General features: G+C 40.5%; 1 protein-coding gene across 10 annotated transcripts; it reads right to left on the bottom strand.

Annotated features, from left to right (window-relative positions):
- Positions 1-92: 92 nt before the first annotated feature.
- stau1 (staufen double-stranded RNA binding protein 1) lies at positions 93-27,076 on the bottom strand. 10 transcript variants are annotated; one of them, XM_078419050.1, is made up of 17 exons: positions 26,797-27,075; positions 25,683-25,840; positions 22,763-23,040; positions 21,113-21,237; positions 18,576-18,695; positions 18,237-18,393; positions 17,791-17,926; positions 17,107-17,278; positions 16,270-16,368; positions 13,939-14,151; positions 9,229-9,372; positions 8,995-9,141; positions 8,818-8,917; positions 7,288-7,619; positions 4,213-4,335; positions 3,991-4,076; positions 94-3,017 (listed from the first exon to the last, which is right to left on the bottom strand). In XM_078419050.1, exons 3-17 carry the CDS (start codon positions 22,956-22,958, stop codon positions 2,930-2,932), a joined length of 2,238 nt encoding a protein of 745 aa, XP_078275176.1. In that variant the 5' UTR covers positions 22,959-23,040; positions 25,683-25,840; positions 26,797-27,075; the 3' UTR covers positions 94-2,929. The 10 variants fall into 10 exon arrangements, with proteins under 10 accessions (XP_078275180.1, XP_078275176.1, XP_078275175.1 ...); XM_078419054.1 differs by lacking the exon at positions 25,683-25,840 and having other exon boundaries at positions 93-3,017; positions 18,258-18,393; positions 26,797-27,076; XM_078419049.1 differs by lacking the exon at positions 25,683-25,840 and having other exon boundaries at positions 26,797-27,074.
- Between the last annotated feature and the right edge of the window lie 805 nt (positions 27,077-27,881).

Raw genomic sequence — 27,881 nt, 5'->3', positions numbered from 1 at the left:
TGATAATAATGTAGTAATAATCAGCGACATGACTGATAGAAGGGTAAATAAACATCTATTCGTCGAAAGCATGGGCAACGACAGACAACTTTAAATGTGCAAGAACGCAATGATCAATTTAGCTGCAATTTATTAAAAGGTTGATGCATTTGCCCAAAATTTAATGACCAGACTTTACCAACATTGAAATAACTAAAGATACACTCCCAAACTGAAAAAATTCAAACCCTATTTATAGAACACATTCAGCAAAGGCTGCAAAAGATAGATTCATGTTTGTGTATATAAATTTCAAAGAGCATTTAAAACTACGGGGAAAGGAGGATACAACTTTCCAGCTTGTCAACTTACTTCATGCAACTTGCTTTTTTCAGCGATATCCTATTGCCAAGCAGCTTAAATATATCATGGAACGTTAATGACAACACCGGAAGTAGCCACCACGTTCCAAAATTCAGTTTTGATCGTACTTTTGAGGGTTTTTTGAGAAAGGAAAACCACCCAGCAAGTGCTGGCTACAGGGAATATAAAAGTGAATTTTCCACTGCATCAGAACTTTGGCTGGAGCCAGAGGCAAGAGTCTTTGGATACGTTATTAAGTCAGCATTGTGTCTCTACCAAACTATATGAACAGGTCATTAATCTCATGGTAGAGGCCATGGGTTATTCCTATGCATAAATATCTGCCGTATGTTTGCCTGCATGAAAAATCACTATACCAGAAGCAATTCTTTTGTGAAGATGAGAAGACATTAATTGTCTAACACAAAGTGTTGTAAACTTTGCACAAAGCAGTTTTGACAATAAATTTACTGTAGTCAAATTCAAACCTACAATCTTTGCATTGGTTTTGTAGGCACATCTCAATCTTCTGATTTGATGTCAGCTGATATCCTGTCATCTACATATGCCAAGGTGGGTTTAAGTGAGCTTTGCCTTTTCTTTTGTTTAAGGGTCCATTTAGTCTTGTAGTCACACAACTATGCATTCAGAGCAGCAGCATTTGTCTTAAGTACAGATACAAATTGATTACTGTAGGTCAGTTTTTTGAAAATATAGCATACACTGTATTGCAGTGAAGTCAAATTAGGACAACACAGCTATACAGATCTTATATATGAAACAAAATATGCAGTTTCAGCTGAAAATATCAAACAAGATCCAACTAAAGCATAGTAACACTGTCCAGTAGGTGAGGAGAAATTACAAATACACAAAATGAATTTTTCATCTAGTTTCTCTTACCATCTTATCTCTTTTATTCCCCAAATATTTAAATAGTGGTTTTGCAAAAGTGGTTTGTTGGAGGATGCTGGGGTAAAATCATGCAGTTGTTTAGAACTTTTAACCACAAATGTCAAAACCAAAATTAATTAGTGCTTTTTAGCTAATTCTATTTGGCGTCAAACTCAAAAATGCTTTACCTCTCTATACCAACATATGAATCAAAACAGGTTTTGAATAATTAAGTTTTAGTTAAATTAACTTTTAATATAGTAAAGCTCCACAGTTGCAGTCATCTTTAGAGCTTCTAACCCACTTTAAAAGTCTGATCACCTGTTGTTTGATTTCAAAGGTTATCCAGGTTCAACTTTGAAGAAAAGTGTTATTCTTCCGATTGATGCTGTCATGTTAAAAATAATACCCTTATATAAGGTTAGCTATTCTACCATGCATAATGGAGAAAAGCCTGTGTAGCATGATTTAAAGGAGTCACGTATTTCTTGTAACTAAAAGATTGGGATATTTCACAGTATTTTCCAGTGACTTTAATAGCTAGCAGTTTTCCTTCTACACTTGCAAAGTAAGGGATTATGATACAGAAGCAACTCATATAGCTTATTTTCGAAAAAGATTCAAACAAATGTAAAGTGGGTAAAATGGAGAAAAAAAATCTTCCTTCAAATACTTAAAACTGCAAAACTAAAGTTTTAAACTTGACTGTGAACTCCTTTAACTCAGCTTCACATTAGTAAAATGTGTTATGCTAATAAAAGCCACCAGTACTTTTGCACAAACACCAATTTTTACTTCTCCATTCCATAGGTACAGTACATGGGGAGGGAAATAAGTCCAAAAGTAAAGTAACAATTTTGACGTAGTTTCGTGCTTTACTTGGACAATAAGCAAAATGTTTACTGTACACACTTTGTGTACATCACATGGAACATCAAAGCATTAAAGTACAACACAACATCTTACAATTTACCCTGCACCAGGATGTACAGTAATCTGCAATTTCTGGTATCAGCCAGGTAAAAGATCATATCCAACAATGTAATTCTTTTTTTCACTATTGAAAATCATTTTTATTGAACAAAGTTTAATATAAAAACAAAAATTCCTTCAGAGTAATCAAAGTAAATAAAAAAAAATCTTTTAGATTAAGAAAAACAACTTAATCTAGAAGACTGAACATTTAACTTGATATAATTTTCCACCGGATGAAAAATAAAATAACAAGAAACAGTCCTCATAATCTACTCAGTTAATTTGGAGTTTAATTTTCTCTCTTTTGAATAACAAAGAAAATGGAGGCACTCCACTTCTTAAAAAAACTAGCACCAGGTTTTGTTACACCAAAACAGTTTGTTACTAATTGCCAATTCAAACACATACCAAATAATAAACTACATAAGTTGGATATGACCCCAATTTTGTTAAGCAACCTTTCAATCATCATGTAATGTACGTTTGGAGAAGCATCAACAGAAATTCAAAGTTCCAATGAAAAATTAGGAATACATTTCCTTCATAAAAAAAATTGAATTAATGTTGAAATGTATACTTTTAAAAAGTTAAGCAACTTAATGATTTAGATACTACAGCAAGATTCAAACTGTAGTTGTCTAAACCGGAAGTTACAATGTCACAGGACAGGAAGCATCCGATTTTCTCTGGTGCTTGCTTTGGGTCAAAGAATGGGCTTTCAGTCAGTGACATCCAGTGTTTGTCCTAAAGTGTTTGAGTTAGCCGGTTTGATGAGAGTGTCTCCATCAATTTCTTGTTTCACGCATCTGAAAATAAGAGGATGATTTTGAAATAAAATGTTATGAAAAAAGATCTTGTCATAAGTGCAGATTTAATAAAACAATCCAAATTGCTCAAGACGCCTGGAATTACGATTTATGTTGATACAGAATCTGAACTATCAATACCATTTTGTTCCCCCACAAATTCCACATCAATCATGGACCGCCCATTCACACTAGTTCCATTATCCCACTTGCTCGCCCACTCCTTAGACACTAGAGGGGTGATTTACAGACGGCAATTCATCTGCAAACCCGAACATCTTTGGGATGTAGGAGGAAACCAGATCACCCAGTGGAAACCCACGTGGTTACAGGGAGAACATGCAAGCTCCATAGACAGCACCCAAGGTCAGAATCAAATGCGGATCTCGGCTGTTGCAAGGCAGCAGATTTACCAAATGCGCAACTGTGCCGTCCTTTGATGGCCAAAAATTGACGGGCGTTCAGATCGATTCTTCTTCCGCAAATAACAACTTATCTAGTTTTCATAGTCATCTACTCTCTTTTCCGAGTCTTCCCAAAAGCCTTAATCTTCATTACATGCCATGCAAGAACAAAAATAGACAGGCACTCCTTTCCAAGTTCCACCATGGTCTTGGATCGTCAGGTCTGAGGAAATGATTTCAGAATGGCATTAAAGGCTACTTGGGGGGGGGGGGGGGGGGGGGCAAAAAAGCAACATCTTCACCAAATTATGGAAACCCTGGCCCATAACCTCTCAAAAACATGGAGCATCGAGGATAACACTGACAACCTAAATTTTGCCGGGAACACACGTAAATCCAGCAGGAGTGCCTCACCATTCCGCCCCAACAAATGTGTGCCAAAACAATTGGTGGTAGTCTATGGTTCCAAATTGCCTTCAATCGCCTCAAAACTGGAGTGGAAGCAAGACACCCTTAATCATGAGAGAAGATTTAGAGGATTAAATGAAAGAGAAAGACTTTACACTTACACAGCAATTGGTCCATTTCCCGTTCTTGATATTTCTACATTTTGTTGGTCCCGCTCAGACAACAATTTTAAGATATTAAGAGCAGCCTGGAAAGGGAGAAAAGAAATGTTAACTACTTTAGTAAAACTATCGTAGAATCCCAATCTTCCAATTACTGGCAATTTCAAATCATTTTACCAAGACTTTATGAACAACTTTTTAAATTATTAAGTTTTGTTTTACCATATCATGACAAGACTCAACATCTTTTCCAATTCCATGACTGATCAGAGGCGGTTGGGATGAACAATTTATCAATGACACATACTCGTTTTTGTTGTTTTTTGGAAAGTCTTTATATTCAACCTGGAAAGAGATGAATCACATAAATAACTTTTTAGTTAAACGGCCATTCACATAGAACACAAGAACATGCCTGAAAAATATAAAAACCAAAGGTCTGGCAGGATTGATGAATTGAAGGAAATATTAGTCTAAGGACAAAAAAACCTTCAATATTGGTAAGCTGTTAATATACATCCCAGTGTTTTGAAAAAGGTGCCTATAGGAATAGTAGTTGTCTTTAAAAATTCCACAGATTTGTAGAATTGTACCTGTGTATTAGCGAAGAGCAAATGTGACACCACGATATCAAACGGGAGAGAAAACAGAACCACAGATCTATTAGGCGCATATCAGGAGTACAGAACGTGCTGGAATCCAAGAATGAATACAATGAACTAGAAGACGAGAAACGAAAATAGTGTTTGATTAATCACCTGGAGTTCTTTGAGGATCGGACTAGTATGGAAGCAAAAATAATGAATTGCTCGTTTGGGTTTTCATAAAGCTTTCAAAATGGTCACGCACAGGTGGTTGGCCAATTAGATTAGAGTTCAGGAATTTTGGGGCATTGTACTGACAGGATTAAGAATTGGTAACCAGGTAGGAAGCAGAGTGGGAATAAATGGATACTTCAATTGGCAGGTTGTGCCTCAATAAATTCTGCAGAGATGGGGGCTGAGATCGGTCAGTGACAGGGCTGGGGGGACCAAATATCACGTTTCAGAATTTGCCGTTGACAAAAATTTTGACAGGATTGAGAGCAGGGAAGGGGATGTAAGGGAGCTTCAAAAAGATATAGACAAGTTGAGATAGCGAGAATATGGCAGATGTGATGAAATGTGATTTTATCCACAAGTACATATAACAAAAATGCAGAATACAATGTTTAAAAAGAGAATGGATAATGCTTATGTTCAAAGGGACCTCTATCTTTTTGCACACAAGTTTATTGGAAATAAATATGAAGGAACACCATGTAATTAGGAACACATATGATATATTGGCATTTATAACAGAAGGATTTGAATACAGAAGATATCTTGCAATACGTAGGACCTTGGTGATTGTGCAACTGAAGTAACCAGATTTGATCCCATGACCTAAAAGTGAATATATGCACAGGGGGAAAGCAATGAAGATTCATTAGACTGGTTCCAGGGAGGTTGGATGCTGGATGAAATCCAATTGATTTAGCCTGTGTTCTTGAGCTGAGATTGAAAGGATATCTCTGTGTTCTGCAGCTGCGGCTCACCGGCAGTCTCTCCGTTTTTTTTTGTGTTTTTTTGTCATTGTTGATGTTAAATGTACGTTTTGTTTTATTTTTAATTCTGTGTATGTAGGGGGGTGGTGGGGGGGTTGGGGGAAACCTTTTTTAAAATCTCCTCCTCAACGGAGATGCGACCGTTACCGTGTCGTATCTCCGTTCGCGCAACGGCCTAACATCGTGGAGTCGGCGGCCTCCAGCTGGGATCGACCTTGAAGACTCCGGTCGCAGGGCCTGGACTTACCATCTCGGAGGCTTCGGCCGTGGGCCCTGCAGACCGCAACATCGGGAGTTCGCAGGTCCCTGGCTGGCGACCGGCTTTTGGGAGCTCCAGCCGTAGCAGCTTCGACCGCCCCGAAGCACGAGGCACGATCAACCCGCCCGCAGGCCCTTCATCACCCTGCGTGGCCTGGCCGCGGCACTTTACATCGCCCGGTGGGGGCTCAGGACTCTCATCGCCCTGCGTGGCTCGGCCGCGGCATTTTCCATCGCCCGGTGGGGGCTCAGGACTTTCTTCGGCCTGCTCGGCTCGACCCTGGGACTTTCCATCGCCCGGTGGGGGCTTCAAGGGGTTGGGAGCCTCGATCGCCTCGTGGCGCCACGGGAGAAGAACGAGGAGGAGATAAGACTTTGCCTTCCATCACAGTGAGGGTATGCCTAGAGCAATCACTGTGATGGCTGTTTTGTGTAAAAAATTGTATCTGTGTGTCTTGTGTTCTTTAATGTCTACTGCTGGACCCTGACGTGAGAGGACGCTGGCGTTGATTATTCGCCGCTTTTCCGTCAGGATAGTTTGTCTGTTTGTTTCTATGTTAATTGTATTTGTAAAGCGCTTTGTGCATGTGTTAAGGCGCTATATAAAATAAATATATTATTATTATTATTATTATATCTCACAGAAACGAACGTTATTACAGGCTGGATATTGGGAGGTCATTTCCTCAAGCTAAGGAGTCTTAAAGCAGAATCAAGAGTAGACATTTTTTCATGCAGAAAGCACTGAATCTTTGGGATTCTCTCCCCCGACTGTAGGGACTCTGTCATCAACTCCATTCAAACAGGGATCCATAGATTTCAGGGTATGAAAGGAATCAAGGGAATAAGCAGACAACAGAACCAGAGCTCAGCTATGATCACGATGAATGGCAGAACAAGCTCAAAAGGGCAGAATGAAAATGCATGCTCCCATTTCTTACATTTTATCAAAACAAAATATTGCCCCATAGGCTTTCTGGACCTGCTCCACTAATCTGGGAGATCTGAACTCATCTTATACATCTATCAACTCTCCCATTTGAATGAGATGTCATTGACTTCCCTTTAAGTCAGTATTTATATTACCTTTGAACTTTAATATATAACAGTCAATTTATTGGGTAAGCCCTATCACAATACCATTCAAAAATACTATTTAGTGTATAAGTGACCCGCAAAATCTGATTAACACGACATTAATGTAGCAATAGAATCAGAGAATTCACTCTCATTTTGCAAGGATCGAGTTCAAGATTTGTTTCCCAAAATTAGTACCAGAATAGAACTATATAATTTTGAATAATACAAGTAAAACTACCAAGTACAGTAAGACAGAAAACAGCTCATCAACTGGCTATACAAAGATGTGATGTGTACAGTGCATTTCGCTACATTTCCATGGCACAAAAATAATAACTTCTTAGAAACATATGCCCAAGATAGATTTGTTATACCTGCAATGCTTGAACATTAGCTAGAAACTCCAACTGTTCTGAAGGTCTGGTTAGGGTGTTTTGTGGCTTGCGGGCTGCAGGGTTATTTTTCAATACAGTTTCAGCAGTTAAGGATGTCCCACCATACAGCAGTTCTCTTGCAATCATTGCAGTAATTGTGGTCATTGCCGGATTCACCGCAGGCCTGTTGAAATCTTTGGTATGATGCCCTTGATTGACTCCAACAGCCTGGGCTACTTCAGGAACCATGGGTAGGATTCCAGCAGGCAGTTGCTGGTGGCTGGGATAAGGCATTCGGAACTCATCTTCCAGGCGCATGCTCCCATCTTTACCTGAAATATTACACGTGACAATGTTTAATAGATGAAAATAATTGCCTTAGCACATGAACTGATTGTTGCAGAATCTTTCAACATACACTTTAAATTAATCTTAGCAATGTTGCACTCTTATTGGTGATGTAATAGTCTGATCAAGCCCATTTTCCTCATTCATATAAAAACAACATACTATGCCGAATGGAACAAACATTTCCCCTTTGATTGCTGCCATTTATTAAAAAGAAAATACGTCCATATTTTTATTCTCCACCATTTTCCATTGTGACACTGATGGCTTCTTGATATGTAAAGATGACATGGGCCAACGCACTTTACAAAGCAACTAGAATTAAATTTTTACATTTGTACGATACTTGTTATTTTTCACATAAAGGGTGGTGGGTGTATGGAACAAGCTGCCAGAGGAGGTAGGGACTTTCCCAACATTTAAGAAACAGTTCTACAGGTGCATAGATCGGACAGGTTTGGAGGGATATGGACCAAACGCGAGCAGTGGGACTAGTACAGTTGGGACATGTTAGCCGGTGTGGGCAAGTTGGGCCGAAGCGTCCGTTTTCACACTGTATCACTCTATGACAACTGTTTTAGATGCGCCTCGTGTTGCAGTTCACTTCTTAAGTGATGCCGTTCCTAAACAAGGACGTGTTCAAATCTTTATCCCCAGAACAAAAGCCAATACCAATTTTGCACACTGGGTTATTTATATCGCAAACAGAAAGACTGTCTGCATCTTAAAGTGAAATGGAGAAACAATTCAATAGAAACAAGGACGCCGAAGAGAGGAAAAACGCAGAGTGTGAAATAGAGATGTTAATCAAGATTGCTACTTAAAAAAAATATTAGCCAGCTGTGCGTAAATGCCAAACATTCTCTGCGTTGAGAAAAGGAGGCACAAGTGAACCAGAAGATTGCTGAGTCGTTGGTTAACTGTTTATTATTGTGCAGTTAGTTTCTCAATGATAACACCAAGTTGGCTTAATTCTACACCTTCACACAATATCATTGCGGTCGCTTGACTTTATGCTTAACTTTCTATAACATGTGCCAAATCGTAGAGTTTAAAAGATAGACAAGTAGATGAAAGAAAAAATATATAGTGATTCAGGTAGGAAAAGTCAGCTGAAATAGTGCGGAGGAAAGACGAGGCAAAATATTAGAACATAGCATTTCTAAGTTCCCTGCAACCAACCTGCCGCTGTATCTTCCATGGAGGAATTGGGTTCAAAAAAGGTTACTTTTCTTCCTTTGACAGGTTCTTTCAAAGTTGGCTGAAAAGGATATGAGAAATTCTTCAGAACAGACCTTGTAACACTCAAAGATCATTAAAATTAATTTGTTATTATCTGCATTGCAGAAAAAGTATTACCTTTTCATCAGTTTTCAGAGCAGGTTTCGGTGGCTGAGGCTGAGGAACTTTAAAACCTAAAAGCTCCAGCATTTTCTCAGCTGCATTTCGTTTAGCAACCTTCTTATTTGGGCCCATTCCCTCTGTTATTTGACCACCGACTTTTACCTATAGAACAGAGCACAGTTCAAATTATTTGGGATTGTATTTTTCAGAATCTACAGAAAATCAAATAAATTATGTAACATTTCTCACCCGCATAACAAATTCTCTGAGGCGAGGAAGGCCTCGTTCTACCATTAATGTATATTCAGGCTCCTTTTCTTTTTTTGCTTGCTGAATTTGAGCTAGACGGCTGATTGGATTCATTCCTTGCCCATATTCTGGACTGGTCTGTAGCTTAAAAAAAAAATAAAAAAAATGCAAGCTCAGCATTTCAGCACGAATCAAATTAAATCAATGGGCAAAATGATGAATGAAGTTTAACTTTTGCAGCCAAATCCATAAAGCCAGATTGTTTTGGGTCTAGGTATACAAGTAACCTAATTTTTTTTTTAAAGAAAAATTGAAAATTTGCAATGCTGAATCTTGCAGATTTGAGACACCATAAGTGGTGTTGTTTTGTCATTTTTTCCCCCCACCTTTCACTTTTGTATTCTTCACAAAGAAGAGACGGTCTACTTCTAATCCTATATAATTTTCCTGACAGTCAAAAATGAGTCAAAATGTTCTGCAGTAAATGATCCAGAAATGTGTCACTATGTAAAAGTATAAAACGTTCCAATTAGTTCAGCTAACATTGAGAGCTAATGCTGCCATTTTGCCTGAGGATAAATTAATAGCTCACAATCGCTCCCCCTAACGCACAGTATCAAATGTAATAACATATTACTTCTATTAATACTGCCAATCTAAAATAGCAAGAATCGGTATGTGAACAAATAATCTAAAAAAAAGACACTAATTCAGATTGTTCTAACTAGTCAGGATATTCATCATAAAGCTACAGGATGGAATCTAATACAAAATTAGTTCAGCATTAACCAAAAAGATCCGTCCTCATCTCAATTTAAGAATCCATATAACCTACCATTGATATGACCTTATTTCTGTGAACACTGCACGAGTTGATAAAGGAAAAAAACCCCGACAAATCTAAGATATAAAAAAAGACAATGCTGGAGTAACTCAGCATGTCAGGCAGCATCTCTGGAGAGAAGGAATGGGTGATGTTTCGGGTCGAGACCCCTCTTCAGTCTGAAGAAGTGTCTCGACCTGAAAAATCACCAATTTCTTCTCTCCTGAGATGCTGCCTGACCTGCTGAGTTACTCCAGCATTTTGTGAATAAATACCTTCGATTTGTACCAGCATCTGCAGTTATTTTCCTACACAGTTCAAAAATAACATTGACGTTTCAAGTTAGGGCCCTTATTTAGACAGATAGGTGACATTTCGGGCCAGGACCCTTCTTCAATCTAAGTTATTGAAATTGCCACCAAAAGTGTTTAGAATGGGGAATGTTTCATTTTCCAGAATTCACATCCCTCATTGAAGAAAAAAAGTAAAATACCCTCAACGGACAGGAAGATCAAGGAGCAGACAATAATAAAAGCAAGGTTCAAGAATTAAATTAGCTTTGAAATCAGACCAATTGATTTTCACAAAAGACAATAGACATATCATCCAGATATTTTGAAAGATAAAATAATTAACACAACCAGGTTCCATAACTTAGATGACTGACAGAAAAGCAAATATCACTTATGAAAAACACACCTTCACACAAGACAGCAACTTAGATTTTTTAATATAGACAAAACACACAGATGCAAAGGCAATAGAAGTGCAAGAATCAATTCTTTGAAAATGATTAACATACAATAAACAAAATAAAGTCATGGAGATTAGTCCATACATAGTACAAATAGGAAAATTGTTCAAAGAATCATGAAGTATTGAAAAGATAGTCAAAATCCTTTCCCCATAAAAATAAGAGGGCACAGGTTTAAGATTAAAGGATGTAGTTTTAAGGAGATCAGAGGATAACTTTACTTTTTTTTTAAACACAATGGTTGGTACCTGTCACTAGTCAGATATAGTCACCATGTTTAAGAGACATTTAGATAAGCACTTAAGTTATTGAGGGATATAAATCTGATGTGGGGAAAATGGGATTTGTGTAGATGGGCACAAAGGGAGACCAACGAACCCACGTCTGTGCTATGCAACTATCACTGCTTGTTTCACAAAAATATCTCTGGATAGCAAAGGCCAAATTTGAATGTGGAAGCACAATTACACATTTGTTGAAAACTGTGCACAATTCCAATTAGTTAACATGTATCCTGTCTGTGCAACGAGCATGAAGTACAGCAGACATCTACATAAGCGTTTAGGTCGCAGTACCTTGATACGTGAGCATGCATAGAAAATAAAATTGGGGTTTCACTCAAAACCTGAGGCTGCTGAAACAGTAATCCTGCAGATGATACGATACAAAGTACCTTACCCATGAATTTGTGATTCACTCACGAAACCTGATAAAGTACCAGCAGATTTTTTGATCAGCCAATCAAAAGTCAACCCACCATTCTGCTTGGATGGTATCCTTTATTTCACTTCCTTGAATGAATGCTTAGTCAGATTGTTTTAAAAATCCAGTTAAAAAATTTCCTCGACAAAAAAAGTTCAGTGACCTTACCATTGCCCATGGACATCAAACAAAAATAAACCTTTTCTTATCATCGTTTCGGGTTGAGACTCTTAGATAAAGGATCACCAACTGAAACATTGACTGTTCATTTCCCTCCACAGATGATGACTGGCCCGAGCTCCCACAGCTGCTCTCCTTTTTGATATATAATGTGCAGTGTCGGTTTGCCATTTTCTCCTCCCCCACTACCCCCCAACCCAGGCAAATAACCAGTTTAAAAAAATGCAGTTGTGTCATTTATTTCCCCATCCCATGGCTTCATGATGCTGTCCAATACATTGTTTGCAATCTTACCGAGGTTGGGCCAACAGGGCCAGCATGAATGCCAGAAAGATATTCTAATGTTAAGTGGCATTAGGGCGGCACGGTAGCGCAGCGGTAGAGTTGCTGCTTTACAGCGAATGCAGCGCCGGAGACCGGGTGCTGCACTGTAAGGAGTTTGTACGTTCTCCCCGTGACCTGCGTGGGTTTTCACCGAGATCTTCGGTTTCCTCCCACACTCCAAAGACGTACAGGTATGTAGGTTAATTGGCTGGGTAAATGTAAAAAAAAAAAATTGTCCCTAGTGGGTGTAGGATAGTGTTAATGTACAGGGATCGCTGGGCGGCACGGACTTGGAGGGCCGAAAAGGCCTGTTTCCGGCTGTATATATATATGATATGATATGATATGATAAGTGCACGCCCAAAAGCCACGTGCACAGGTTTGTGGGAAAGTGAAATGCCATTCGGGGTACAAACATCAGGAACTTCAAAGCAAACTTGATCCGTAATTTTTGAGAGAAACTAGGAACCGCAGATGCCGGAATCTTGAGCAAAAGTGCTGGAAGAACTCAGTGGATCAGGCTCAGGATCATCACTATGGTTCAGGTGGAGACTGACTAGTAAAATACACATGGGACACCATCCACAAAAAAAGCTTTTCACTGTACCTTGGTAGATGTGACAATAAACTAAATTAAACCTACTGCCTTTAATACTTTTTCTGAAACAACAAATTCCAGCAATTGAGATCTATTTCATGTAAAACCATAATTCTTAAGAAAATACAAATAACAGGTGTTAGGCATTTGGTTTCTCAGCACCATAATGTTGCATTCATCCAATTCTCCTTAATTCCCTCAAAACCCAAAGACAATCTGTCATTCAGCTCTGAGCCTTCACACCCGTTTCAAGTTGAGAGTTCCAACGATTCAATACTCTCTGGTTGAAGTAGTCAATACACACCCCTGCCTCCAACAGCTGCTTGCTTATTTTAAGATATAAACTCCATTTCAACCCTGTCAAGCTTCCAAGAGTTTTGCACATTTCAGTGAGATCACTTGTCTTTTCCGACACAAGAGCATAATCTGCTTAATTTCACTTTATACGAATACCACCTCAGGAATCCACCTGCTAAATTTCCGTTGCAAGTGAAAATACTTACACTGCAATATAAGTTTATTAGTATGTCTTTTAGTGCCCAGGATGTATTCCCAGCGACAAGAATGCTGACAGATTCGTTGCTCAAAGGGTCATAATAGCATTGACTACAAAGAGATGCAACGTTGGGTGATGGCAACCTGGTGTGAACCTACTCTTCCCAATGCTGCCCCAGGAACCTGGGTATGGGCTCAGCCCTTCGTAGACACTTGTGCGGCATAGAAACAGTACAAATGACCTCAGCTCTGCAGGGCTCACTGTGGGTTGAGCCACTAAACACAGCTGTGGGGCATGCGAGCACAGGTGGCATGGTAACAAATTTTGTGATGGTGACTGCTTACCCTGTTACCAATGAAAAATCTCTGGGTTCGGAAGAGTGTTTTGAGGCCACGAGGAGATAGGGAGACAGCTGCTTCCATCACATTCAACAGGAAACTGCAAGATCTGGACAGAGTGCCAGCATGTTGAGTAGCTGATGCCAGGGCCTCCAAACAGACTTAAAAATGCTTGGTTTCCAAGGTCAAGAATGTTACATTGAATCGGCCCCCTTCATCCCACTAAGGTACCAGTGTTCACCTTTTCTTGGGCAAGGAAGCAAGACCTCTGCAAAATATTCCAGTTGAGGTCTCAGCAGAACTCTACATTTGTGTTCCTGCTGAACTTAAGCTTCAGCTAGCACACTTGAGCAATATTCTCATTTCAGGGCTACTTTGATGCTCCCATTAATGAAACAAATTAAAACCTGCAATTCTGCTTTAGCAGAAATCTTAAAAATAACTGAGCCACACAAATTATTTTAACAAGCAAACAATATGTCTTTCCATACGCACCTTTACTATTGATTTAGTTTTCTTTTTTATGCGTGGTTTCACTTTTTCTACTGTGGGGAGTTGTGGAAGTTTCTTCAATTCCTCCAAAACGGCTATAGCAGCAGCTTTCTTGGATATTTTCTTACTCTTCCCTTCTCCTTCTGCAGAGAATTCTCCAACCATTACTTTAGTCACAAAACTTTTCATGTGAGGAGGACCACTTTCTTTTATTACCTACACAAAAAAGAAAATACTTCAGCATATAATGTCTAATTTATCCATTTTGTACCCAACCAACCATTGTGTTTCCAAGTTGATAAGTGGCATTCAATCAGGAAATATATTATTATATACCCTTTACAAAGATTTCCAGTGCAGCATAAAACATTGATTAGCTGCAGGATAAAGGTTCCTGTACAAGACGAGATTTATCGCCTTGACAACTAGCATCCAATTTGATCATTTAAATTTTACATGCAGGTGGAAGTACTTTACGTATTATCGACTAGCGGTGGTGCCAGGAGAGATAAACCGGGCAGTAATGCTCTCACACAACTTTGGGATTAGGGAATTGTGCACACAATTCTGAATTGTCGCCTGGGGGTCACATTTCAGATTACATTGTTGATGAGCAACAGAAGGAACTTGAGCAACCACTTTATTGATCTGGGTGTGCTGAACAAATGAAGACCACCTCAAAACACACGCATCCCTTTCCAAAATCTAAAACGAGTCAGGTAGCATATTGCCTGCTGCATACCCACAAAGTCACTAAATATATTCATTCATTTTTTTTAATTACAAGACAATTAAAAATGATCACGCAACCCATATGGAAAGTTGGCTGGTAGTATTAATGCACAACCCCATTGTTCAAAGTACAGAATCACTCATGATTTCATGCATTTATAAAAATATAATTTCTCTCTGCATTTCATCAGGTTCAAAAGGATTATTTATGGCAATCTAACTACTAAATACTTAGTTATCCTGTTTTGCTCATAAAGAAAACCTCGTCCAGTTATAAATCTTAAAATACATCCAACTAGACAGACAGAGGATTGAATATTCAAGAATCTGCACTCACCCAATTGAATGCCTCTTCTTTTCCGTGAAATTCACTTACCATGACAAACGGCAGATGTCATAAAGTTAGAGTGATACAGCTTGGAAATCGGCTCTTCGGCCAAACTTGCCCACACTGGCCACCATGTCCCAGCTACTCTAGTCCCACCTGCCTGCGTTTGGCCCATATCTCTCCAAACCTGTCTTATCCATGTACCTGACTGTTTCTTAAATGTTGGGATAGTCCCTACCTCAACTACCTCCTCTGGCAGTTTGTTCCACACCCCCACCGCTCTTTGTGTGAAAAATGTAGCCCTCAGATTCCTATTAAATCTTTTCCCTTTCACCTTAAACCTATGTCCTCTTGTCCTCGATTCCCCTACTCTGGGTAAGAGACTCTGTGCATCTACCCGATCTAATCCTCTCATGATTTTATACACCTCTATAAGATCACCCCTCGTCCTCCTGCATTCCAAGGAATAGAGTCCCAGCCTCCTCAACCAACCCCTATAGCTCAGAAGCCTTTAGTCCTGCAACATCCTTGTAAATCTTCTCTGAACCCTTGTATGTGTAATCAGAAAGGAGTGTAACTCCTTTGCACACATCTGTTTGATTTTCTGTTTAAATAGATATCCAAAGTTTAACATTTCTCCAGTTATCCACAATTTACCAATTCTTTGTAATGCAATGGAAAACCATCCAGATAAAGCATTAGAAATTTAAGAAACAATCCCTTTGCGTGATCTAACAGGAGAGCCTGATGCAATTTAGAAAATAAAGTGCATTGAATATGCTCAGTGGTCACAATCAAAGTTGAATGACCAAGTACAGCTAGAATCTTCAGAAGTACGAAAATATATTTCAAATTTAAGTTTAATGTAATACGTCATTTTGAATATCTTAAATTTTTCACCTTGCATACAAATTACAATGAGGGAAAATAAACGAGACAATTAAGAAATCCCAGGAACCAGACAGAAATCTCAGCAAAGTGCACGTACACTGACATACTGTGACTTCACTAACATGGAAAGCAATTCAGAGCAACATCCCCTGATATTGCAGATACTGAAGAGATTTAAATGAACTTGTGGCCAATGCAAGAAATTGAATAAATAATAAATGAAATCAGTCGGTAAATCGACTACTCAGTAATAATTCTTGCAAGTGAATTTATTTTGTGCAAATTTAAATTTAGATAGTTTGCCAAGATGCATAAAAAAAAATCACAATCAATCTATCAATAATTTAACTCATGAACATTAAAGATACACTAAAAAAACTTACTTCAAAGTTCACAGGCATATTTCTTTTCAATGCAATCTCAAACACTTGGCTTATTTCAGACTTATTGAGATCATCATCATCATTTTCTTTGCCATTAATCTGAAAAGTAACATAGTTAGAGCATGAAATGGCTTAATGAACATTCTAAAACCAAACCAGCTTCAAGTCCAAAGACATCAAAAAGAATTTAAGTCAAAATTTTAAACTTCCTCCACTGACCACAAATAGAAGATTATTTACATAGTAAGAGCCTTTCATTTCGCTTTCAGAACATCTCAAAGCATTAAAATTCCCATTTTCTCAGGCTCAAATCTCGCTGCTACCATTGGGAAAAAGGTCCAGAAGCTTGAGGACTGCGACCTCCAGGTTTAGAACTGCTTCTTCCCACCAACCAACTTGAACAACACCGCAACACTAACTCAGCAACAAGGAACTGCAGGTAATGGTTATCACAAAAGGACACAAATCGTTGGAGCAACTCAGCAGGTCAGGCAACATCTCCAGAGAACATGGATAAGTGACATTTCTGGTCAGGAAACCTGAAACGTCACCTATCATGTTCTCCAGAGAGGATGCCTGAACTGCTGAGTTACACTAGTACTTTATCCTTTTTGACAGACAGATCGAGGGAGGGATGAAGTGAAAAGGGGCAATCTTCAAAAGAAAACAGAATGGGATAGAAAGAGCACAAGCAATTTGGAAGACAAACAGGCTTCCGTCTGACTGGAATCAACAACCTGCAGGTATAATAGGTGCAACATTGCACTGCCTAATATATTTAACTTGACTTTAAAAATAAAAAAAATCTAAACATTCACCAAAGATGTGAATACTCACAGTTGGTAACTTGGATGGCAGGATTTCATTTTGCAAAGCTTTGAGTGCTTTGGCAGCTGCATCATGTTTAGCAGCCTGCCTGGATCTCCCTTTTCCCTGGAACTGCTGGTTTCCGATTACTAGTTCAACTTGGTACGTGACTGGTCCGACAGGAGGGAAAGGGTAAAAGTATCTTGGGGAAGCAAAAATATATCATTTATGACAATTTCATTGAGACTTCTCTTCATTATTAGAAATCTTCTTGAGACTTTCATCAGAATATGAAGTTTCTGATTGAAGTCAATAAACAGTGATAAACAAACAGCTTTTATTTCACCAAAATCAAATGCACCGTGACTGAGAATAGCACTTCACAGCAATCAAACACAATTATTGCTATGCTTAAATGGGCTCATAGAAAAAGATGTGAGAAATTTCACAAGTTCCCCACAGATGTTAGTTGTTGACTATCATTGACAATGCTTCAAATCTATCGCACGCCTTCATGACCAGGGATGTTCTGAACCTTCTGCCTCTGCTTTTACTGGGAACACCCCCCACTCACCAAACGGAAATATCCTCCTAAATATTCAAAGCAAAATAGTATCTCCCCTTCTTGCATTCTATTAATTACTGAGAACAGATAAATCATTCTAGCTGAGGTGGTTGAAATAACAGAGCTCAGTGGATTAATAAAATAGATACCTTTGAGGGTAAGCATTATTTCTCAGTATGTTGTAGCTCGGCCTTAACCCAGGATACGGATCAATTGGTCTGTAGGTCGGTTTCTTTCCCATTTTCATACACAAGGCGTTCAGCTCCACTGTTGGAGTAACACTGTCTGAAAATGCAAGTATGATCTGTTTACTTTTACGCCATGTGAGCACAAAATTGCGTATATAACACCTAACTTTCTGTAACATGTTTGGTTTAGGATTAGTAATGTCGTTGCATGTAATTTGTAAAAAAAAATAATTGTGAAACTAACCCATCAAAAAAACCTCTATATTACTTTTTCCCCAAAACTGAAGACCTGAACTACAAAGAGACAAATCTGCAGATGGTCTTAACTTTCACTATTGTCAAGCATTTGACAAATAGCAATCATTATTGCTTCTTTCTGTGACTGTTCTACTAAAACTAATTTTTACCAGGATTTTTTGAATCATTACGTGGGGGGCGAGGCGGTGGTTTCGGGAGACTGGTTTCCACCAAGGCCTTTGCGGCTGCTGCATGCTGAGCCTTTTTAATGCTGCTTCCTTCAGCTTCCCATTGCTGGTCACCAAGAGTCAGCTGCACTGTAAAAACCTACAAGTAAAATTTTAAAGACATCAAAGAATCAAGTGCAAACACTAGGATTCAAGTTTGATTTCCACTTGATACAAAGACTTTTCATATTAAAATGAAAGCAGTTAAAAAAAATTACCAATAAAACTCAACAAAGCATTTTACAAATTACAGGATTTTACAAGAGTAAAATAGATAACAACCTCTCCCTTAATGTCAGCATAACGAAGGAGCCGGTCATCAACTTCAGGAAGCGGGGTGGAGTACACGCCCCAGTCAGTAGCAATGGTGCCGAAGTGGTGATGGTCAAGAGCTTCAAGTTCCTAGGTGTAAATATCACCAACAATTTGTCCTAGTCCAACCATATTGACGACACGGCCAAGAAAGCACACCTATGCTTCTGGTCTCAGAAGGCTCAGGAAATTCGGCATGTCGCAAATGACTCTTAACAATATCAATGGATGTGCCGTAGTAAGCACCCTTTCCAGTCAATCAGACCAAACATGCTTTGCAGTAACTAAACGGCATCTCTGATATGAAAGCTGAATAGAGACGCTGCGTGTGTCAAAATCAAAATTACATTCAAAAACAAAAATGTCCTGCAATGCACACAAAACATTTTGCGAGTTCATGAAGTGAACAAAATCGTGAAAGTACAAAATGAGTGCTCAAAATCATGAGAGGAAGAGAAATGGTAAACACACAGTCTCTTGCCCAGAGTAGGGGAATCGAAAAACAGAAAGCATAGGTTTAAGGTGTGGGGGGAAAGATTTAATAGGAACCCGAGGGGTAACTTTTCATTTTACACAAAGGGTGGTGGATGTATGGAACGAGCTGCTGGAGGAGGTAGTTGAGGCATGTACTATTGCAACGTTTGAAGAAACATTTAGGCAGGTTCCTGGATAGGATACATTTAGAGGGATATGGGCCAAATGCAGGGAGGTGGAACCAGTGTGGATGGGACATATTTGTCAGCATGGGCAAGTTAGACCAAAGGGCTTCATATATGACTTCATAAGTCTTACCTACTTAGTTTAATCATTTAAAGTCAGTGAGGATCAACCGGCTATTTAACAGAGTATCAGCTTATACTTGCCTTCAAATGAAAAATCATCTGCCCCTTTGAGAGTAGATTAATTGGTTGGAAAGGGGAGAGGAAATCCCTTTCATATCTAACTTTGCCAGCAATTTTTCCACCAATATACTCAAGAATCAATATTCTTATTACATAATTTGAATTATTTAACAACATTTCTCTTCTGTTCTTGTTTGCATTAGTCTAGAAGATGAACAATGGGACAGTGGTAACTCCAATTGAATAGTTTTACAAAATCTTTAAATGGTCTTATGGTTTACAATTGCAGAGCAACCCAGAAGATTCTCCATCTAAAAATTGAAAGCAGTATCAAGCTATTCATTTCCATGGTCTCATCATTCCGCCTCCCTACAAACCTATGCTTGGGAATACATACTGAGGACACCCAGCCCAAGAGATAACTTAACGCAAAGGACAAAAGCAATCCATTCAAGTACAACATTTTAGTATATACAAAGGAATCTTCATTGAGAAAACAGTAGAATTTTTGTAAGTGGGATATGACTGCAAGGAATATGTTAAGGGGAACTAATTCTACCTTTCCTAGTCTTAGTCCTTTACTACTATGACAAAAAAGTGCCCATCCCTTTCCACCAAACAAATAAATCAGTTGAAGTGAAAGTGAAAATCTTAATATATTTTTTGAACTGTAGACTATCCTCAAAAAAAAATCCCAATCAGTGCACTAGAGGACTGTATGATTGTTCCACATAATCCTTACCACAAACATCCACTGCAATAGCTGCAAATAAAGCAGACAACTACTACATGATTTTAACTCATTCCCAAGATTTAAGAAATAATTAAATGAGGGGACCGACAGGCCTCAACCATCAATCCCTGCAGTGAAATGAAATTCCCAAAACTTTCTAATCTATTCCATTCACCATACTGAAATGACCCTACGATGCCCCTAAGAAAAGCAAACGTAGTCTCAAGACCAGAGCAAATTCCGAAGAGCGAATGTTACACTTGAGTGAAGTCTGTGCAATAATCATTTAAACCATGGATTCTTCCTCATATATTTTTTAAACAAATGGAAACTTGAAATCTGATGAAAACATGAGGAATTTTAAAATGTCATTACTGTATTTTGAAAAGTTGGTTTAGCCTTTCACTTTTACATGAACTACAACTGTGACATGCATTAGTGTGTACATGGAGATTCATAAGCTACCTCTACTTAAAAACTGGTTCTCTTGCTAACAGCGGGGTAGTTCTACCGAAGAATGCACAGCTTTCTAAGTACATCTCACAAGGTGTTGGTAAGTTTTAAAAAAGAAAAGCCCACTCCGCAACATACATAGGTAACCAGACTAAATCTATTTTTGAATAAAAATTGTGGAGGCACAGATCCAAAATTAAACTCTACAGTATTGGCATTGCTCTCTCCATAATTTCTGAATAAATTTCACTGTCTTAAAAGTTCAAAAAGACACACAATCAAAAATAACCATTCAAAACTTGGGATAACTTCCCTTATCATGTATCTATACACTGTAAATGGCTCGATTGTAATTATGTATCATCTTTCTGCTGACTGGTTAGCACGCAACAAAAGCTTTTCATCGTACCTCAGTACAGGTGACAATAAACTAAACTTCCAATCACAGGCTACATATCAATTAAGTGCTTCATATTTACCTTAGCATGAGCTGGACCAAGTTCATTTAAAAGTTTGTACTCTGGTTGAATCTTGTTGAAACGGGCTAACTCATTCACAAGACACATAGGGGTTTTCTCTTTGGGGTTTGCCATGTTTGAAGGAACTGAAAAACATTAAATTGTATCAGCCAATGTATCAGTTTACTTTAAACCCAATATTAGCTTCAAACAAAGAGCGGTAAAAAACCATGCTGATTGTTTCAACATTTAGGAAAGTCTTGGCCAATGGATCTTTAAGTACTTATGCTGTCTCCAGAACATAGCAAATGGAATAATTAATACAATTTTCTAATAAATCTTCATATTATAAAGAAACAGTCAATTGCGACTGCTAATGCAGCTCCAGTTCAATCTGATTAGCAAAGTCATCATCAGCACAGAATGAACCACTCAAAAACATTTAGTACACCACTATGAATGAGTCTCTTTCTTCCTCCCATTCAATTATAAATATGTAATATTACTACTGTAGATATCATTCTGTGTTAATGTGTTTACATAGAAGTGGGATAGCCATGTCAGTTATGCGTCTTTGTATGGTGTATCGGTCTTTCCAGAGGAATCACCAAAAGAGAAGTGACAGTGCGTCATTTAGCCATTTCACAAAGCTTTCCTCAATTTCATCGAAGTTGCTGCCTTGTAGCGCCAGGGACCCATGTCCGTTCCTGTCTAGGGGTGCAGTCGGTATGGAGATTGTACGCTCTCCACATGACCTGCGTGGGTTTTCCCCGGGATCCCACACTCCAAAGACGTACAGGTTTGTAGGCTAAATGGCTTGGTAAAATTATAAATTGTACCTAATGTGTGTAGTTAGTATAAATGTGTGTTCATGTGCAGGGATTGCTGGTCGGCGCGGACTCAGTGGGCTGAAGGATCGGTTTCCGTGCTGTATCTCTAAACTAAACTAAACCAAGAAGGTGAAAGAAAATGGACAGGGGATTACTTTGTACAAGTAACCAATCTTACTTGTACAAAGTAACAAGACTCAAACACAATATCTTGTTTAGAATGTTGAAACAAGGAATTGAAGATGTCCTTTTACACAAAAGGAAAAAGTGTTGGAGTAACTCAACTGGTCATGCAACACCTTTGGAGAACATAGATAGATGTTTTAGGTTGTGGCATTTCTTCAGATGAATGGTGGGTTGGGGGGGGGGGAGCGGTGAAGGTTGAGGAGAGACAAGATAACTGGGAGAGAGACACGCCAAAGCATGGCAGGTAATCGATTGGCACAAGCAAGGGGAATTTTGATAGGCAGATTATTGAAACAAAGTAGTACGGGTGAGACAGACTGATTGAAGAGTTAGGATTGAGATGAAAGATTTGCAAATGGTGAAGCAAAAGGAAGGAATGAAGGAGATGGGGGAAAATAGGTAGGATCCCAGGTGGGGAACACAGAGGAGGGAGGGGGGAGAGGCAAGGGAGAGAGGGGGGGGGAGGCATGGGAGGTAAGAGGTTACCCAAAATTGGAGAATTCAATATTCATACCGTTGGGTTGTAACCTACCAAAGATTTGAGTTAAGCAGACTTGTGTCATGAAAACCTAAATAAAAACTGTGTAGGATTATTTTTAACACCGGGATTCACCTTCAAACAGCACCGTTTCATCTATTGCCTGTCAATACATACCTGCAGCTGCGGAGGTGGACGTGGCAGACACAGAGGGTAAAGCTGAGCTTTGAATGGGTCTACTTGCATTTTCTGATGTCAAAGGACCAAGGCCGGTAGGAATACCCTGGCCAACAATATTACCCATCAGAGGTTGCGACAGACTGGAAGATGAATTATGAACCTGAATCTGAGACATTTCGCACTTCCAATTCATTAATTATTTTTAGAAGATTAGATTTATAGGAAGATTTCAGAAGTATTGGTTAAGATCAGAAATAAGCAGGAGCAGGATCTATCTGAAAAACAAAATGAAAATTATTGCAATTCAGAGGTTTCATTAACCAACCATGAAGTTTGACCTCCGCTGCATTGATGAGCATCATCTCAATTCAAAAACATGTCTTTTAATTTAACATTTTTATTTTAAGTGAAGTTTGATATTTAATTTGCTTACAATTCTAACACAAAATGTTAACATAAGCAATCCATCATTTTATACTTCTCCAAAAACAAATGCTTGGGACATCTTCATAGCAAACAGCAGCAGAACAATTTTACCCATAAACGACAGAAAAAGATGCCTTCTTCAAACTGATTAGGTAAGTTAGTTTTATTTTCATCAAGAGAGAACAGGATACAAATTGACCTGCATCTATATGAATCCACAAAAATCTATCATACCCAAGATGCTGCAAGAAAAAACGAAGAAATGACTGTAAAGAGCACAGGGCAAAACAAAAATTCAGGGGATTCAGATAATTAATGCATCCTCCTATACTTCCGAAATCTGGATTAAACCCAATCTAGATACGCTGGACCAAAAGAAGGGCCAGGTTCTCAAATTAACAATTTGTTTTTCAAATTTCCTCCAAATTTACATCGTAGGCCTGCTTGATTCACCGTTCTTATCCAACATGTACTTCTGAAGAACATAGAATTATATCTGGGTTGGTTAATTCCAGGAGTCTCCATTTACATTTTGATTGCATGCACTGGCATTTCAGCAACATTCAAAACCAGATCTTCCTAGAATACGAACGTCCCAACTTACAAACTAGAAAAATGAGTACTTCAGACTGGGTATTATTTAGTCATTTAGAATGCGTACACACACATTCAATGAGATTTTGATTGACCCATTTGTCCATGTCCATCTTGACTTTGTCTTTTAATACCGTTGGCTAGATAGGGGCAGATGCCTGGTCAGCTAATGCATGTTAATCTATTGCTTCTGAGAAATTTTGATTTTAAGACTTTCACATGTTTTATTTGTTCCAAAACATTTCTTTGATGGTTTTTGAAATAACAAACCCGTTTGTCTCCTCAAACTACTGAATGCTCCATTAAAATATGAAGAGAGAAGGGAGCTATCAAACAATATTTTAATCAGAACCATAAAACTAAATGTGATCATTGGGCAAATTACCAATTGATATTTTATAATTCATTTTTCACTAATTGTAAAACAATTCACAATTTAATTGAAGGATGTAATAAATGCATGTTTTCTACCCGAGAAAAAACTTCAACAATCAGCATTAAAAAAATGTGGTGCCAGTGAATGCTACTGAGGTTGCTCGGGTTACACTTAATTGCTATATTGAAGCAACAATACTAACCTAATGACTTTTGCTTTACCCTACCTCAAAAGCAACACTGAGAATTATTTGAAAATGCAACAGACATCCATTTTGCATACAATTGACACACAAATTAAAACATTTTGATTGACAATTTGCAGTCCCCTGGTATTTATGGTATGATTTAAAAATGTGTTAAAACTATCCAAAATGAATATTTTACTAAGCTTTATTAGCTTTTTAGTGTTATTAGCTTTTTAGTGCAAACAAATAATCAGTTTTTGCACTCAAGCATGGAAGCCATTTCACTGTGTCTGATAAAGCTACATTTGTCATTCCTTCTCTCCCGAGATGCTGCCTGACCCGCTGAGTTACTCCAGCATTTTGTGTCTACCTTCGATTTAAACCAGCATCTGCAGTTTTTTTCCTACACAAAGCTACATTTGACCTGGCTTTTCGGAAATGTGGGATTTTAACACATTTTTGCAAGGTCAACCACTTATTTACAAATAATTAGGTATCCTTTTGGAAACCTACACCTCCCACTGTTCCAACCTAGAACTCACCATTCCCTTCCCTTCCCAAGACTTGTGTTACTTATACCACATGAACAATCATGTTCAAAACATCTGGGTCTTTACACTGCATCTCACCTACAGAAACATTGCTGTTTGCACAAAAATTAAGTCATAGTCACAGAGCATGGAAACAGGCCCATTGGCCCAGCTCGCCCACACCGATCAACATATCCCATCGACACGAGTCCCATCTGCCTGTGTTTGCCCATATCCCTCTAAACCTGTCCTATCCAAATACCTATCGAAATGTTTCTTAAACGTTGCGACAGTATATTAGTATAGAGTGGAAAACACAGACAGGGGATCACAAATTGGCAAAAAGTTAAATGCCTTGTTAGAGACTTGCATACATTCTAACTAGCTAAAAGAATGAGTGGCATGTTTAGAGAACCAAAGACAGCTCTTGGTAAACCAATAATTCAGAATTTAGAAACAAAAGTTATTTTTAAATAAAGAGAGCACAATGGGGACGTTTATGGGTCATTTGAGGATCAGGGCTGTCAGTATCATTCACTCGTCTGAAGAACAAATAAAAAATCTTCTATATCTACTTTCAGTGCAAAATTGGTGTTTTTTGCATTAATGTGAAAGCTTCCAAAATTAGGTGGTTTACTGTAGATCTGTGTAAAGATGTTTATGACATTTAGAACTTGCCCATTTGTATCAAAAGTCATAATTTGTGATGATTTAAAAGCTTTATTAATGAACAAATTGGGTTGATTTTTAGCAAAATTGGTGAAACGAGGAAACACTCTATCATGTCAAGAAGCAAAATTTCACCTTTGGATGTTTTGACACAGGTGGATCCTCTGGAAGAGGACACAAGAAACTGCTGGAAACTTGAGCAAAACAAAAAGTGGTGCAGTAACTCAACAAGTCAGCCCGCAACTGTGGTGGAAATGGGCAGGCGACGTTTCGGGTCGGGATCTTTCTTCAGACTGCAAAGGATGTTTAGGTATGGAAATGTTATGTGCCATAAAACTATCTCTGACATCTGGACTGCCCAAATTACATCAATAATCTTATCCTGACCAAACAACATTGTCCGAGCATTCCGTGCACAGACGCTGCCTGATCCGATGGGTTAATTTGTGTATTGCACAGTAATAGAGGGTTTGAAATCTGCAGGATGGTGATGAGAGGACAATGACCCACATCCCATCCCTCAGGGTGGGGGGACGGACAGGGAACCTTGTCCCGTCCCGTCCCTCTCGGAATAGGTGGAGGGAATGGGTCAGGAGGACCCCAAATCCGTCCCTCGGAGTAAAGGAAGAGAGGGGCAACCCTGGTCCCTTTCCTCGGGTGGGGAAGAGAAAGAGAACCCCCAACCTGCTACCTCTTGAGAGTAATGTGGGGAAAAGGATTCCCAACGCTGCTGTCAGTCTGGGTCCCGAACACCCCTTCCCTCTAACTCCTCTCTCTCTGCCCTCCCTCTTTCTCTCTCTCCTCATCCCCCTCCCTCCCCTCTTTATCCTCTTCCTATCTCTGCCCTCCCTCTTTCTCTCCCTCCTCATCCCCCTCCCCCCTCTCTATCCCCCTCCTCCTTATCCCACTCCTCTCTATCCCACTCCTCTCTATCCCACTCCTTCCCCCTCCCTCTCTATACACCCCCGTCCTCCTCATCCCCCTTATCATCCCCCCTCCTCCTCCTCTTCCCCCCTATCATCCCCCCTCTCTCTCTCTCTATACACCCATCTCCCCCTCTCCCCCCTCCCCCAGCCGCCAGACCGCGGCCTAGCCTGGCTGAGCTGAGCGCTGCCGTCCATCCCACGGCCCACAACTGCCCCCCCTCTCTCCCCCCCCTCCCCCAGCGGCCGAGTGCGAGGGGCCGGCGGTGCCCGGACCAGACCCAGGCCCGGGCCGAGTGGAAACCCTCTCCCTCCCCTCACTTTACCTCCTTTCTTCAAAAAAAAACGCGAGCGTCGACGCCGGCCGGCTGGTGGTGGCGGTGGGTTTTTATTTTTCTGAAGAAACGACTCAATCCATTGGGTGCGGGGGCTGGCGGGAGGGAGCGCCGCTGGCTGTGACTGTGGCGGGCGGCCCCGCTGCCGGCACACGGCAAACACTAAAGAGAAGAGAGACGGGACGGGACGGAGCGGCGGCGGCGGCGGCGGCACCGACCTCAACCGCTTCACCTTCCCAGAGCACCGCGCGCCGCCGGAACTGACGGCCCCGACCGCCTTACCCTGCCCCGGAAACCGGCCCCGCGCTCACACAGACGGCGCCCGCTCCCCCCGGCACCGGCCCCCTGCTCCCCCCGGCACCGGCCCCGCGCTCACACAGACGGCACCCGCTCCCCCCGGCACCGGCCCCCCGCTCCCCCCGGCACCGGCCCCGCGCTCACACAGACGGCGCCCGCTCCCCCCGGCACCGGCCCCGCGCTCACACAGACGGCGCCCGCTCCCCCCGGCACCGGCACCGGCCCCGCGCTCACACAGACGGCGCCCGCTCCCCCCGGCACCGGCACCGGCCCCGCGCTCACACAGACGGCGCCCGCTCCCCCCGGCACCGGCCCCGCGCTCACACAGACGGCGCCCGCTCCCCCCGGCACCGGCCCCGCGCTCACACAGACGGCGCCCGCTCCCCCCGGCACCGGCACCGGCACCGGCCCCGCGCTCACACAGACGGCGCCCGCTCCCCCCGGAAACCGGCCCCGCGCTCACACAGACGGCGCCCGCTCCCGGGGAACGGGGAGAGAAGAACGAGGGGTAGGGGATGAGGGGGGGAAGGGGGGAGAGAGGAGGGGGGGAAGGGGGGAGAGAGGAGGGGGGGAAGGGGAGAGAGGAGGGGGAAGGGGGAGAGAGGAGGGGGGGAAGGGGGAGAGAGGAGGGGGGGGAAGGGGAGAGAGGAGGGGGAAAGGGGGAGTGAGTTGGGGGGAAAGGGGGAGTGAGATGGGGGGAAGGGGGAGAGAGGAGAGGGGAAGGGGAGGAAGAGGGACCAAAACTGGGTGTGGGGGAGGAGAGGGGGACCAAGACCGGG

The sequence above is a fragment of the Rhinoraja longicauda genome, chromosome 22, assembly GCF_053455715.1.
Source record: "Rhinoraja longicauda isolate Sanriku21f chromosome 22, sRhiLon1.1, whole genome shotgun sequence".
NCBI classification, from domain to species: domain Eukaryota; kingdom Metazoa; phylum Chordata; class Chondrichthyes; order Rajiformes; family Arhynchobatidae; genus Rhinoraja; species Rhinoraja longicauda.
The sequence above is the reverse complement of the archived record's forward strand: the minus strand, read 5'-3'. Positions and strand labels throughout refer to the sequence as shown.